The 15,446-nt window shown below is 48.7% G+C and overlaps 1 protein-coding gene across 1 annotated transcript in view; it reads right to left on the bottom strand.

The window, feature by feature from the left end:
• The window catches only part of LOC123995541 (nuclear receptor coactivator 1-like), a 47,616-nt gene that overhangs the window by 14,131 nt on the left and 18,039 nt on the right, over window positions 1–15,446 (bottom strand). The window contains 10 exon segments of the mRNA XM_046299178.1: window positions 1,576–1,819; window positions 1,821–2,057; window positions 2,499–3,591; window positions 3,782–3,929; window positions 4,942–5,082; window positions 5,690–5,791; window positions 6,936–7,111; window positions 7,880–7,955; window positions 8,129–8,324; window positions 8,903–9,009. Of these exon segments, the coding sequence (XP_046155134.1) occupies window positions 1,576–1,819; window positions 1,821–2,057; window positions 2,499–3,591; window positions 3,782–3,929; window positions 4,942–5,082; window positions 5,690–5,791; window positions 6,936–7,111; window positions 7,880–7,955; window positions 8,129–8,324; window positions 8,903–9,009 (2,520 nt within the window).

Here is a 15,446-nt window from a genome sequence, read left to right as displayed (position 1 = left end):
TTTGCAAATTATGGTGGAAAATAAGTATTTGGTCACCTACAAACAAGCAATTTCTGGCTCTCACAGTCCTGTAACTTCTTCTTTAAGAGGCTCCTCTGTCCACCACTCGTTACCTGTATTAATGGCACCTGTTTGAACTTGTTATCAGTATAAAAGACACCTGTCCACAACCTCAAACAGTCACACTCCAAACTCCACTATGGCCAAGACCAAAGAGCTGTCAAAGGACACCAGAAACAAAATTGTAGACCTGCACCAGGCTGGGAAGACTGAATCAGCAATAGGTAAGCAGCTTGGTTTGAAGAAATCAACTATGGGAGCAATTATTAGGAAATGGAAGACATACAAGACCACTGATAATCTCCCTCGATCTGGGGCTTCATGCAAGATCTCACCCCGTGGGGTCAAAATTATCACAAGAACGGTGAGCAACAATCCCAGAACCACACAGGGGGACCTAGTGAATGACCTGCAGAGAGCTGGGACCAAAGTAACAAAGCTTACCATCAGTAACACACTACGCCGCCAGGGACTCAAATCCTGCAGTGCCAAACGTGTCACCCTGCTTAAGCCAGTACATGTCCAGGCCAGTCTGAAGTTTGCTAGAGAGCATTTGGATGATCCAGAAGAAGATTGGGAGAATGTCATATGGTCAGATGAAACCAAAATATAATTTTTTTGTAAAAACTCAACTCGTTGTGTTTGGAGGACAAAGTATGCTGAGTTGCATCCAAAGAAGACCATACCTACTATGAAGCATGGGGGTGGAAACATCATGCTTTGGGGCTGTTTTTATGCAAAGGGACCAGGACGACTGATCCGTGTAAAGGAAAGAATGAATGGGGCCATGTATCGTGAGATTTTGAGTGAAAACCTCCTTCCATCAGCAAGGGCATTGAAGATGAAACGTGGCTGGGTCTTTCAGCATGACAATGATCCCAAACACACCGCCCGGGCAATGAAGGAGTGACTTCGTAAGAAGCATTTCAAGGTCCTGGAGTGGCCTAGCCAGTCTCCAGATCTAAACCCCATAGAAAATCTTTGGAGGGAGTTGAAAGTCCGTGTTGCCCAGCAACAGCCCCAAAACATCACTGCTCTAGAGGAGATCTGCATGGAGGAATGGGCCAAAATACCAGCAAGTGTGTGAAAACCTTATGTGAAGACTTACAGAAAATGTTTGACCTCTGTCATTGCCAACAAAGGGTATATGACAAAGTATTGAGATAAACTTTTGTTATTGACAAAATACTTATTTTCAACCATAATTTGCAAATAAATTCATTAAAAATCCTACAATGTGATTTTCTGGATTTTCCTTCTCATTTTGTCTGTCATAGTTGAAGTGTACATATGATAAAAATTACAGGCCTCATCTTTTTAAGTGGGAGAACTTGCACAATTGGTGGCTGACTAAATACTTTTTTGCCCCACTGTAAGTGTTCATTCCGTATTGTTGTAATTGTCATTATTACAAAAAATAATAAATAAATAAAAATCGGTAGATTAATCAGTATCGGCGTTGAATATTCATAATCGGTCGACCTCTACTCCTGACCCCTTTTATTCCTGCCATACCTCGGCTTGGTCTTCCAGGAGGCTCCCTCTTCACGGTCACGGCCTTGACAATGTTGGCCCCACTGGGCTGGAGTAAGGTAGGTGACTGAAGCTGGGTAGGGGACTGAAGCTGGGTAAGGGGACGGAAGCTGGGTGGGTGACGGAAGCTGGGTAGGGGACTGAAGCTGGGTAGGGGACTGAAGCTGGGTAGGGGACTGAAGCTGGGTAGGGGACTGAAGCTGGGTAGGGGACTGAAGCTGAGTAGGGGACTGAAGCTGGAGATGGTTCTGAGGTTTGGTTTGAAGAGGTGATTGGAGCCAAGGCTGTGTCTGGGGCTGTGGAGGTGAATGGAGCCGTGGTTGAGGTTGGGTTTGGCTATGGGACGACAGGGCTTGGGTCTGGGGACCACCCTGCTCCTCGCTGCCCTGCTTGGCCCCTGCAGGGCCCCTGAGGGTGGGCAGCAGCTGGCTGAGAGGGTCCAGGTCAGCAGATCCACTGGGGAACTGAGGGAGAGGGAAAGAGAGTAAAGGTCAAAGACCTTCCAAGGCTGCTGCTGGTAGCTCTGTGCTGGAGAGAGACAAAGTTGAAGAGAAGGGGCCACAAATTAACACAACTAGCTCCTGCCTAAGGGAGAGTTACTATGGGCTCAAAGTAAGTAGAACAAATACAGCAGCGAATCACATGCTCCCTTTAGAAGGCGGCAGCAGCATCCACTCAGCCAGCCAGCCACTGTGACCACCCCAGCAAACAGAAGTCCTAGAAGTCCCTAATCCTAACTCCCAGCCCTAACCCTAAAACCTAACCTTAACTATAACCCCAAACTTAAAGTGTCTGAGAGTCTGCATGTCTGGGACGTGATCTTGCTGCATCTGGATACTGCAGGGACTGTGTATGAGGTGTGAGCTGTAGATTGCAGGCAGGAGGAGTAGGGCTGCAGACAGTACCGGGTCTCTGGACGGCCTGCTGTCTGCAGGGCTCGGTTTGGGCTTGGGGCTGGCGCAGGCTGCAGCGCAGGGCGTAGTGTCCCCGCTGGCCCTCTTCTCAGTCTTGACCCGGACCGTCTGCAGGCTGAGAGCGGCCGGAGGGGGCAGGTCGCCCAGGTCCTTCTCATCCGTGTCCAGGAGGAAGCGCAGCAGCTGGTGGTCCTGAGGGGTGCTGGGGGGTCCGTTGGGGTTGGCAGTGACAGGGCTGGCAGGAGGCTCCTTCTTGATTTCAGACTCCTTGCCGTTGCTGCCCTCAGCCGGGCTGCTGTCCTGCAGGAGGCGGTGGAGGATCTTGTGGCGCTCCGTCAGCGTGCTGTGGGAGGCCGGGCACTGAGGGGTGGAGGTGGGTTTGGTAGATGTGTTTTTGGGGTCCCTAGGCGCCCCCACGCCACCATTGTCCAGGGGCTGGTTGAGTTTGGAGTTCCCCCCTAATTTTCCTTTAGCCAGGTCCTCTCCGCCCCCACGTCCTCCTCCTCCTCCCTCGGGGGGCTTGGCGGGGGGAGGGCGTGCTGGGGAGCTGGTGGGGGTGCTGGCCTGCCTCTGAGGTAAAGGGGAGGGCAGAGAGAAACCCAGGGGGGTCCCTGCTCCACTGTCCCCACCAGAGTGGTGCATGCTGAGGATTCCACTTCCACCGCCACCAGCTCCACCTCCCAGGGACGGTGCCGGAGAGTGCAGGCCAGGGGTGGAAGGGGAGAAGGGGTTCCCTGGGACACGCGGGCTGCCGCCCAGCCCCGGACTGGCCCTGGGGGGTCTGGGCGACATAAATGAGGTAGGGGTGGCAGTGAGGGGGCTTCCCAGGGGCGAGGGGCTGTTGACCTGCTGAGGACACATCCGGGTGGGCGTCAGGTACCCTGCTGAATGGCTGGTGGGTGTGGTGGGGGAGGTGGTGTTGGAGCTTTTGCCGTTGTTGAGATGGAGGCCCGAGGTGGGGCCTGGGGCTTGGCTGGCCTCGCTGCCCGGGGGGAGGGAAGGGGAGTGGGAGGGAGCAGGGCTCCTATGGGTCAGTAGAAGGCTGGAGTTAGTGTTTTCCTGAGAGCTAGCAGTGTTGTGTTCCCTACAAAAGGAAAACAAGAGCAAAACATCAGCTGGGTGAGAGAAATATTCTGGAAATGTATTTTCTGTTTACATCGGGTCAATTCTACCATTCCAACCATTGTTGATTGGCAATAAAGACATATATTCTACTTGTTCCATATGACTTGCCAGTGTGTGTGTTCATGCGTGTGCAGTTGTGTGCGAGTCACCTGTCGATAGTGTGAATGCCCATGATGAAGGGCTGAACGTCATGGTTAGGGGGGCAGCAGAACTTGCAGCGGGTCTGAGCGCTGAGGGGGGTCCCATCGCTCAGGTTGAACCGGTAAAGAGGACTGATGGCCGTGCCATGGGTCATCACTGGCAACACACACACACACAGACACACACAAACAACAATTGAGCTACTGATAAGTGTGGAGTTCTTTATGAAATAAAAGAAAGATGTTTCTGTAATGGTACGATATGGGGGTACTGTGTTGTTACAGCCTGATTATTAACAATAGTACATAACGTTTCTCTTTCCGCTCTCTTTTCCACCCCCTTATCTTCCTCATCCCCCTTCTCTTCCTCATCCCCCCTTATCTTCCTCATCCCCCCTTATCTTCCTCATCCCCCCCTTCTCTTCCTCATCCCCCCTTCTCTTCCTCATCCTCCCCTTCTCTTCCTCATCCTCCCCTTCTCTTCCTCACCCTCCCCTTCTCTTCCTCATCCTCCTTCTAGTCCTCATCCTCTTACTCCCCTTCTCTCCCCACTCCTTCTCTTCTCTTCCTCATCCTCCCCTTCTCTTCCTCATCCTCTCCTTCTCTCCCCACCCCCTTCTAGTCCTCATCCTCCTCTTCTCTCCCCACTCTCCCCTTCTCTTACTCCCCTTCTCTCCCCACTCCTTCTCTTCTCTTCCTCATCCCCCTTCTCTTCCTCATCCTCCCCTTCTCTTCCTCATCCTCCCCTTCTCTCCCCACCCCCTTCTAGTCCTCATCCTCCTCTTCTCTCCCCACCCCCTTCTAGTCCTCATCATCCTCTTCTCCCCACTCCCCCCTTCTCTACCCCCTTCTCTCCCCACTCCTTCTCTTCCCTTCCTCCCCTTCTCTCCCCACTCCCCCCTTCTCTCCCCACTCCTCTTCTCTTCCTCATCCTCCCCTTCTCTCCCCACTCCCCCTTCTCTTCCCACTCCTCTTCTCTTCCTCATCCTCCCCTTCTCTCCCCACTCCCCCTTCTCTTCCTCATCCTCCCCTTCTCTTCCTCCCTTTCTCTCCCCACTCCCCCCTCTTCTCTTCCTCCCCTTCTCCCCCACTCCCCCCTTCTCTTCTCTTCCTCCCCTTCTCTTCTCTTCCTCATCCTCCCCTTTTCTCCCCACTCCCCTTCTCCTCACCCTCGTGGAGCAGCTTCTTGGCGTGAGAGGGTTCTTTGCCTTGCGGCTGGAAGAAGGCGTAGATACACTTCCTGACCAGGTCCTCCCAGCCCGGTCGCCCAGTCGCCCGCAGAGCACTGGTCTCTATGGAGATGATCTTCCCTGGACACACGCACACACACACTAGTAACGGTGGTCTATTGTGAGGTCAGATGTACAGTAGTAGTGAGAGCTGAAACCCATGCTGGTCATTTATGAACATTTGAACATCTTGGCCACGTTCTGTTATAATCTCCACCCGGCACAGCCAGAAGAGGACTGGCCACCCCACATATGCTCTCTCTAATTCTCTCTTTCTTTCTCTCTCTCGGAGGACCTGAGCCCTAGGACCGTGCCCCAGGACTACCTGACATGATGGCTCCTTGCTGTCCCCAGTCCACCTGACTGTGCTGCTGCTCCAGTTTCAACTGTTCTGCCTTATTATTATTCGACCATGCTGGTCATTTATGAACATTTGAACATCTTGGTCATGTTCTGTTATAATCTCTACCCGGCACAGCCAGAAGAGGACTGGCCACCCCACATAGCCCGGTTCCTCTCTAGGTTTCTTCCTAGGTTTTGGCCTTTCTAGGGAGTTCTTCCTAGCCACCGTGCTTTTACACCTGCATTGTTTGCTGTTTGGGGTTTTAGGCTGGGTTTCTGTACAGCACTTTGAGATATCAGCTGATGTACGAAGGGCTATATAAATAAATTTGATTTGATTTGATACCTGTGGGGTCCTGTTTGGTGATAAAGGACTCAGTGCGGATGGCGGGTAGCTGCTGGGGGCGGGGCATCGGGCAGGCTATGCAGATCAGGCAGCTCTGCAGGTCTGGGCACAATACAGAACAAAGGTCAGGAGAGGTCAGAGTTAAGCCTCTAACATGGGTGTGTGTGTGTGTGTGTGTGTGTGTGTGTGTGTGTGTGTGTGTGTGTGTGTGTGTGTGTGTGTGTGTGTGTGTGTGTGTGTGTGTGTGTGTGTGTGTGTGTGTGTGTGTGTGTGTGTGTGTGTGTGTGTGTGTGTGTGTCTGTGTTAGCTGTAATAAGCTGGGCGTCACCATGTCTAACTCTTTCTCTCCTATATGGCTCTGGTCTAGTTAGGACAAGGTAAAGACCAGCGTGATGTCATGCTGCTGACACACCTTTTTGAATGTGTATGACATGAGTGTGAATGTAAACATCTGTGTGCCTACCTGGCATGTATCTGTGCATGTTCAGTAAGCTGCATGTATCTGTGCATGTTCAGTAAGCTGCATGTATCTGTGCATGTTCAGTAAGCTGTATGTATCTGTGCATGTTCAGTAAGCTGTATGTATCTGTGCATGTTCAGTAAGCTGTATGTATCTGTGCATGTTCAGTAAGCAGTATGTATCTGTGCATGTTCAGTAAGCTGTATGTATCTGTGCATGTTCAGTAAGCTGTATGTATCTGTGCATGTTCAGTAAGCTGTATGTATCTGTGCATGTTCAGTAAGCTGTATGTATCTGTGCATGTTCAGTAAGCTGTATGTATCTGTGCATGTTCAGTAAGCTGTATGTATCTGTGCATGTTCAGTAAGCTGTATGTATCTGTGCATGTTCAGTAAGCTGTATGTATCTGTGCATGTTCAGTAAGCTGTATGTATCTGTGCATGTTCAGTAAGCTGTATGTATCTGTGCATGTTCAGTAAGCTGTATGTATCTGTGCATGTTCAGTAAGCTGTATGTATCTGTGCATGTTCAGTAAGCTGTATGTATCTGTGCATGTTCAGTAAGCTGTATGTATCTGTGCATGTTCAGTAAGCTGTATGTATCTGTGCATGTTCAGTAAGCTGTATGTATCTGTGCATGTTCAGTAAGCTGTATGTATCTGTGCATGTTCAGTAAGCTGTATGTATCTGTGCATGTTCAGTAAGCTGTATGTATCTGTGCATGTTCAGTAAGCTGTATGTATCTGTGCATGTTCAGTAAGCTGTATGTATATGTGTGTGTGCTCACCATCTCCTTCCTCCTGCATGGCTTTGGGCTGGGAGACAGTAAAACACTGCATGATGTCGTACTGCTGTCGTGCTTCCTGGTTCTCTGAGTCCACCTCATCAGGAGGCCTCTTTAGCATCCGGCAGTTAAATGTGTTACTGTTCCTCCGACCCTGCTCCTGGGGCCACGGCACCCCACTTCACACACACACACACACACACACACACACACACACACACACACACACACACACACACACACACACACACACACACACACACACACACACACACACACACACACACACACACACACACACACACACACACACACACACAAAGACAACATCAGTAACGGTGTAGACAGACAGACACATCATTAGGAACAGGGACACACACCACCACACAGGACATACAGGAGAGTGTGTCCCAAAGAAAAGAAAGGATGAGGGAGACAGGATGACAGTCAGAGGCAGGTAAAACCAATGTGTGTGATGTAATAATAATGGTTTGAAAACAGACAGGATGACATATCTGGGGTAGAGAGAGAGAGAAGAGGGTGATAAGGAGAGAATAAACGAGACAGTATTAGTGAGGGTCTAGTGAGTTTAAACTGAAACTGAAGTTTAGCTGTCACATGATCTGTGACAGCTATGATACTGTACCAAGAGGCGAAGGTTCCTCTCCTCTCTTACCTCCTCTCCATCCTTAATGGTTAGGTACTCTTATAATCTCCAGCCGGCACAGCCAGAAGAGGACTGGCCACCCCTCAGAGCCTGGTTCCTCTCTAGGTTTCTCCCTAGGTTCCTGCCTTTCTAGTGAGTTTTTCCTAGCCAGGGTGCTTCTACATCTGCATTGCATTCTCTGTGGGGGTTTTAGGCTGGGTTTCTGTATAGCACTTTGTGACAACTGCTGATGTAAAAAGAGCTTTATAAAATACATTTGATTGATCCCCTTCTCTCTTACCTTTCTTTCATCTCCCCGTTATCATGTTCTTCTTTTCCTTCCTTCCTCATCTCTTTCATCGCCTTGTAATTTCTTCCTACTCGACATCAACCCCTCTTTCTTTGTCATTCTCTCTTTTCGACCTTTCTCTCTCTCGCTTCTCATCTTCTTCCACCTCTCCTACCCCCCCACTCTCTCCATCCTCTCGCCCTCCTCTCCTCCCTTCACCATCATCTCCTGCCTCATCTCATCCCCTCTTCTCTCATCCACCTCTCCTGTCGTCCTCACCGAGGCTCTTGGGCAGCAAGTTGCGGACAAACTCGCCGTGGTCTCCCACATGGAGGATGCTGTAGACACTGGAGGTAATCAGCTCTTCCTGGGTGTAGCCTAGGTAACCCGTCACATTCTCCGACACAAACACAATCCGGCCCTCGCGGTTCACCACAAAAAAGAAGCCGTCCAGAGCCTGGCCCGAAACAGAGGGAGGGACAAAAGAGAAGTGAAAACGGACACCTCCGGAGGAAGGGGAACACAAAAAGGGAGAAGGGGAGGACCTCAGCCTCTCTCTCAGCCCCAGCCCCAGCCCCAGCCCCAGGGAAAGTGGGCCAGGAACTAATGTGGCATACTGACACTGGGCCTCACTCGGAAACTACCACCTGAGTACCACACATACAGTCACTGAATCACTCTGGACAATACAGAGAAAATGTCGAAGACAGAGAGATTCTAACTAAATTGCAGTCATCCCTCAAAATTACATTTGAGCTTTTACACAAAAACATACACTTTATCAAATTTTTGTATGAATCTACTGTGAGCAGGTGCAATCTAACTACCCATGTATTTACTAATGAGCAACCAATGAGCAACCAATAAGATGATTATCTTCTCAATAAGATGATTATCTAATCAATAAGATGATTATTTCTCACAAAAGAGCACCTGTGCTTTAGAAAGCTGCATTACTGATTTATCCAATCAATGGATACTTTCTGCGTCTCTCACTGAAATTCAAATTCCACCAAGCTTTATTGTTTCACTCACCTCGAGCAGCAGCGGCCCCAGAGCCTCTTTCTCCACCATGCCCTGACTACTGGACGAGATGTCACTCTTCTGCACCTCGTCTTCCGGTGACACCAAAGCCGCTTTCTCTGCAGGGGGCAAACGCACACACAGATCTTAAGAACACACAGATCTTAAGAACACACAGATCTTAAGAACAGCTCCAATACGGGGGGCGATCAGCCATTGGTAGCATGTACTTTTAGTCTTCCTTATTTTACTGACATCAACCATTACATAGGCATTATGTAATTACTTAGTAACTCCAAGTAATAACTCCTAATTAGCTTGTTATACAAGTTATTCCCCTCATAATGAAGCTGGTATTATTCAACAGAGAATAATGAACTGTGTGGGCTGTTGATGCACTGTGTTCTGATGACATCAGTCCAGCTCAAAGGGTTAGGGGGACTCAACGCAGCACATGACTACAGCATTCTGTAACTGTACAGTTACTGTACAGCAGCTAAAGCCAACGACTGGAAGTGAGCGGGAAACGGCTTGTTTATTCTGGCATGGACACCAATGCATACTGCTTTTATAATTAAACCATACCCCATGTAGATACATATATCATGTCAACAACTCTTAAAAAGCCATTCAATAATGACCCAAATCTCTTCTTGGACCTGGTGTAAGGTTTTACTTAGGACAAAAAGGGCCAAAGAGAGTGATGAGGAGAGGGAGCCAGGGAGGGGGATCGTGGATCTGTGTATTGTCAAGTGACAATGTTTTTTTTCTCTTCTTGATAAACGACCTGATGATAGGCTGCTGACGCCCTGGACTGGCCCTGGTGTGGACAGAGAGAAAGATGCTGATCTGAGAGATGATGATTGGTGCCTGAGGCCAGCAGGGTGAAATAGAGTACAGATACAGAGAACTAGACTGAGCTGGATCGAAGAGAGAGGCCGATCCTGCCATCACATGTCATTACTGTAGGCCTGACAGACAGAGAGAGAGCGAGCGAGACACAGAGAGAGCGAGAGAGAGAGAGAGAGAGAAAGAGAGAGAGAGAAAGAGCGAGAGAGAGAGAGAGAGAGAGAGAGAGAGAGAGAGAGAAAGAGGTCGAACCTGCCATCACATGTCATTACTGTACTGTAGGCCTGACAGAGAGAAAGAGAGAGAGACAAAGACGGTAGGAAGAAAAATACAGTAGGCCTAAATATAGAGAGAAAAGAGTGCAAATAAAGGATAAGAAAGAAACAGCGAGGAGGAAGACATGAGAAAGAGGAAAGGATTAAGGAAGGGAGGACAATAGAGAAAAGAGGAAGAGAAAGTGTCCCAGTCTTTCTGTTAGCCAGCCTGTTACCCAGAGTCTCTGGGGGTGGCTTTAAATCTACAGTCTGATGTCAGAGAGGCTGTATTATTCATATCCAGTACCTATCACCACCCCCCACACTGTCCTCAACTGTCCTCACAGGGCAGGACTACCCTACAACCATAATGAGGAGAGGACCTCCCTCGCCCCCCTCCCCTCATTCCTTGCTGACTTGGCCCAGTATTGGCCGGTGACACCTGATCCAGTCCCACCAAAATGCCCTCCCCTACCTTCAGTCTATGCTCAAACCATATACCCCCCACCAGGAGAACTTGGTTCGGCCCCCTCTCTTGGCCCTCCCACCCCTATTGGTGGGCAGCTCCTGCTCAGCCCAGTCAAATCTCTTCTGTCATGGCAACCCAATGGGGAACAAGCTTTCCTTTAACGTCAGGACAGTGGAGTCCCTACCCATCTTCCGAAAACACCCCCCTCATCCATTTTTATTTTTAAATAACTAAATGCACTTGTGTTTTACTACTACCACTGACTTTGCTGATAACTACTTTATTGAGGAAATACGGTTGTGATATGTTGTTGTCTCACGCAGTTAATCGTAAGAGGAATGTAGTAATCGTCGCTCTGGATAAGAGCATCTGTTTAAATTAATAAAATGTAAACGGAAAATGTAGGTCACGACCAGCGTGATGTCAACACGCAGTGCTCACTGTACTGACATGTCCCCACCAAGTAGCCAGCAGCAAGAGCAGGGAGTGATACTATAAAGAAAGAGGAAGGAGAGAGAGGAAGAGGAGAAAACAGAGGTACTTTTCACCATACTCCCGACCCCACCAAGTCAATCTCCTCCGTATCCTCTCCAGGGAGAAACAGAGAGAGGAGTGTATATTTATGAAGCGCAGGCTGGCCGGTGCCCAGGTCTTAAAATCAGGGTGACGAGTGAGCACATGACTGTGAATCATGTGTGGTATTCCAGGAGGCCAAGTACTGAAACCAAAACACAACAAAGTCCTTCCCAAATTAGGTTATTGACAAATCAACCAGGGCTAGGCGAGGACTTTATGGTACAGAGACATGAATATCCTGCAGCAGGCCTGCTGGTTGGGCCGTGTGCTGCACTACTCCTCAGATACACTACTCTACCACTTTCTGGTTGTCACCAGAGCAGTGTTTAACTTCCCAAGTGTGCAAATGCATGGGCAATTCCAGTTGTTTTGGGAATTGGTGGGGCTAACAGGATACAGAGTATTTTTCTCCTTGAGGATGCGATTTTCTTCCCCAAATAGTTAAGTAACACATCTGGAGTCTTCTGAGAAGTCGAGGTCTGTCCTTGTCTATCTCAGAATCAGATAGGAAAGGGTTGAGAGGGGGAGTGGGACACAGGGGGGCAAGAGGTGAAAGAGGGGAGAGTTGCAAGGGCGAGAGAGAGAGCGAGAGAGGGGCACAAAGGAGCGGAGTGCTGGCCTTGGGAGAGGAGGGGTGAGCAGAGTGTGTGTGTTCCTGGTTCTCCCTGTGTAGGGGAAAGGGAAGCTGGGCTGTGCGAGAGGCCCTCTTGCACAAGGTCAGGGGGCAGGGATCTCAGCCATTGGCTGCTCTCTCACACATCCTAGCTGTGACTGACATCGCAGGGGCCGCTAGGACCCTGACAACCTTATGCCATGGTTATTCCAGCTCAAAGTAGGCTCATGCGGGGGGGGGGCATAAAATAAACAGAGGATCTCATCTCGTTCAACATCCCCCAAACCTTACAAGGAGGAAAACACACACACACGGACCCTAATGGTTCCCCTCATTTCACTGAGGCTGAAACAGGGAAAATGGCACCTTCTACACAGCACAGAGAGGCTTTTGGAGAGCCTAATTCTGGTGCAGGCAAGTGAGCGCCACTGTTTACTCTTACACTTCTACTCCACTGCGTCTCCCTTCCCGTCTCTCTGCCTGCCCGCTCAAGGCCAACACCAGCCCTCTCTTAGTCCGTTGGGCCTCCGGTACTACCCTATTCTAGATAGGAAACAAGGGCTGGAAGGAATATTCAAATTTACACCAACATTCTGAGTCTCCAAGCCTGTTTGTGATGATGGGAATCAGGGCCAGGAATTAAAATACGTTTGAGCAACTACGCCTTTCTGTTAGGCAGCCATCTTAACGCCTGTGGTGTGTGTCTAATGTATATACACTACAGTGCTGATTAGAAACGCCCGCTGCTTGTGTGTGTCCATACTAACAGGATGCTTGATGGGATCTCTGACGGCAGGGAGAAAGCTGGGTAAATACATACTGAACCATGTAGTCCCTTAGTCACAGATCTTGGATCAGATTTCTCTCCCCAAATCCTAAACCTTTAAACATCAGAGTGAAAAATAAAAACTTGACCTTAGATCAGAGCCTCAGGGACAACGTCATCATCATCCTACTCTAACTGCTTCAGTTTCAATCCAGGCTATGAGGGTTGTAGCGCGATCCTCATTATCATCCTACTCTAACCGCTTCAGTTTCCATCCAGGCTATGAGGGTTGTAGCGCAATCCTCATTATCATCCTACTCTAACTGCTTCAGTCTCCATCCAGGCTATGAGGGTTGTAGCACGATCCTCATTATCATCCTACTCTAACTGCTTCAGTTTCCATCCAGGCTATGAGGGTTGTAGCACGATCCTCATTATCATCCTACTCTAACTGCTTCAGTTTCCATCCAGGCTATGAGGGTTGTAGCACGATCCTCATTATCATCCTACTCTAACTGCTTCAGTTTCCATCCAGGCTATGAGGGTTGTAGCGCGATCCTCATTATTCCAATGGTGTGGTCGCAACATAATGAGTGTCGTGATCAGAGGGGTCACAAAGTTAAATGAAAATGCTAAGGCGTGGACCCAAATCGGACAACTTCCTACATCGCTTTGATCTAGCCCATCATTTCAAAGCCTACAGGTTCCAAATCCTAGTAGCCAAATACAGCTACATTACTACTACATTGGTTTTTGATTTATGGCCTACACACTCAGAAAAAAGGTACTGAATTGTACTTAAAGGGGCACAATCTCTTCACTGTAGTGGCCCACTAAACTATTAGTTACAGATACTTGATTGTACCCTTGCAGTTCATAACTTTAGGGGACAAGACAGCATCATTTTTACATATACATGCAGCAAAAGTGTCAACTGTGTTTATTTTCAGCAAACGTAATATGTGTAAATATTTTAACATAACAAGATTCAACAACTGAGACATAAACTGAACAAGTTCCACAGACCTGTGACTAACAGAAATGGAATAATGTGTCCCTGAACAAAGGGGGGGTCAAAATCAAAAGTAACCGCCGGTATCTGGTGTGGCCACCAGCTGCATTTGGGGCGGCCGGTAGTCTAGTGGTTAGAGCGTTGGTCCAGTAACCCAAAAGGTTGCTAGATCGAATCCCCGAGCTGACAAGGTAAAAATCTGTCGTTCTGCCCCTGAACAAGGTAGTTAACCCACAGTTCCTAGGCCGTCATTGTAAATAAGAATTTGTTCTTAACTGACTTGCCTAGTTAAATAAAGGTAAAATAAAAATCGATCAATGAAGTACTGCAGTGCATCTCCTCCTTATGGACTGCACCAGATTTGCCAGTTCTTGCTGTGAGATGTTACCCCACACTTCCACCAAGGCACCTGCAAGTTCCTGGACATGTCTGGGGAGGGGAATGGCCCTAGCCCTCACCCTCTGGTCCAACAGGTCCCAGACATGCTCAATGGGATTGAGATCCGGGCACTTCGCTGGCCTTGGCAGAACACTGACATTCCTGTCTTGCAGGAAATCACGCACAGAACAAGCATTATGGCTAGTGGCATTGTCATGCTGGATGGTCATGTCAGGATGAGCCTGCAGGAAGGGTAGTTCAACAAGTTCAGTCTGACGATGCTGTGACATACCACCCCAGACCATGACGGACTCTCCATCTCCATATCGATCCCGCTCCAGAGTACAGGCCTTGGTGTAACGCTCATTCCTTCGACGATAAAAGCGAATACGACCTTCACCCCCAGTGAGACAAAACCGCGACTCATTGGTGAAGAGCACTTTTTGCCAGTCCTGTCTGGTCCAGCGACGATGGGTTTGTGCCCATAGGCGACGTTGTTGCCGGTGATGTCTGGTGAGGACCTGCCTTACAACAGGCCTATAAGCCCTCAGTTCAGCCTCTCTCAGCCTATTGTGGACAGTCTGAGCGACGATGGGTTTGTGCGTTCCTGGTGTAACTCGGGACAGTTGTTGTTGCCATCCTGTACCTGTCCTGCAGGTGTGATGTTTGGATGTACCGATCCTGTGCAGGTGTTGTTACACGTGGTCTGCCACTGAGAGGATGATTAGCTGTCCGTCCTGTCTCCCTGTAGTTCTGTCTTAGGTGTCTCACAGTACAGACATTGCAATTTATTGCCCTGGCCACATCTGCAGTCCTCATGCCTCCTTGCAGCATGCCTAAGGCACATTCACACAGATGAGCAGGAACCCTGGGCATCTTTCTTTGGGTGTTTTTCAGAGTCAGTAGAAAGGCCTCTTTAGTGTCCTAAGTTTTCATAACTGTGACCTTAATTGCCTACCGTCTGTAAGCTGTTAGTGTCTTAACGACCGTACCACAGGTGCATGTTCATTAATTGTTTATGGTTCATTGAACAAGCATGGGAAACAGTGTTTAAACCCTTTACAATGAAGATCAGTCAAGTTATTCGTATTTTTACGAATTATCTTTGAAAGACAGGGTCGTGAAAAAGGGACGCTTCTTTTTTCGCTGAGTTTAGTCATAGAGTACAAAAGCGTACCTTTAGAAAAGGTACAAATGTGAATTTTTGGGGTATCACCACAGTGACAAAACTGTTTGTTCATTTGAATAGGCACAAATTGTCCTCTTCTTTAAACCAAGTGCCTCAAGTGTACACGCCTCTCCGCCATCCCACTTCTGACACCAATGTAGCAAATTCAGGGGGTAGCCCCACCTGGGACTCAAACCTGGGTCCTGCGACAAGCCAACACTTTACACATTATGCCAAGAGGTCTGTGTTGGGTAAGGTCTGTAAAATATTAATTACAGCTATTTACTGTCACATGTTAGCCTTTAGAACTTTAATTAAGAAAACCATAAACCACTTAAACTGGTACAACACTTCGATTCAAGATTGGCCGCCCCAAAAAATAACTGAAAGCCACACCCCCCACTAAGCCACGCCTCCAATATATTGAGGCCCCACCATTATAACACAGTATTTAGATTCTGTAAATAAAAT

Source organism: Oncorhynchus gorbuscha, linkage group LG14, assembly GCF_021184085.1.
Source record: "Oncorhynchus gorbuscha isolate QuinsamMale2020 ecotype Even-year linkage group LG14, OgorEven_v1.0, whole genome shotgun sequence".
Classification (NCBI taxonomy): Eukaryota; Metazoa; Chordata; class Actinopteri; order Salmoniformes; family Salmonidae; genus Oncorhynchus; species Oncorhynchus gorbuscha.
This window is presented reverse-complemented; position numbering and strand designations above follow the sequence as displayed.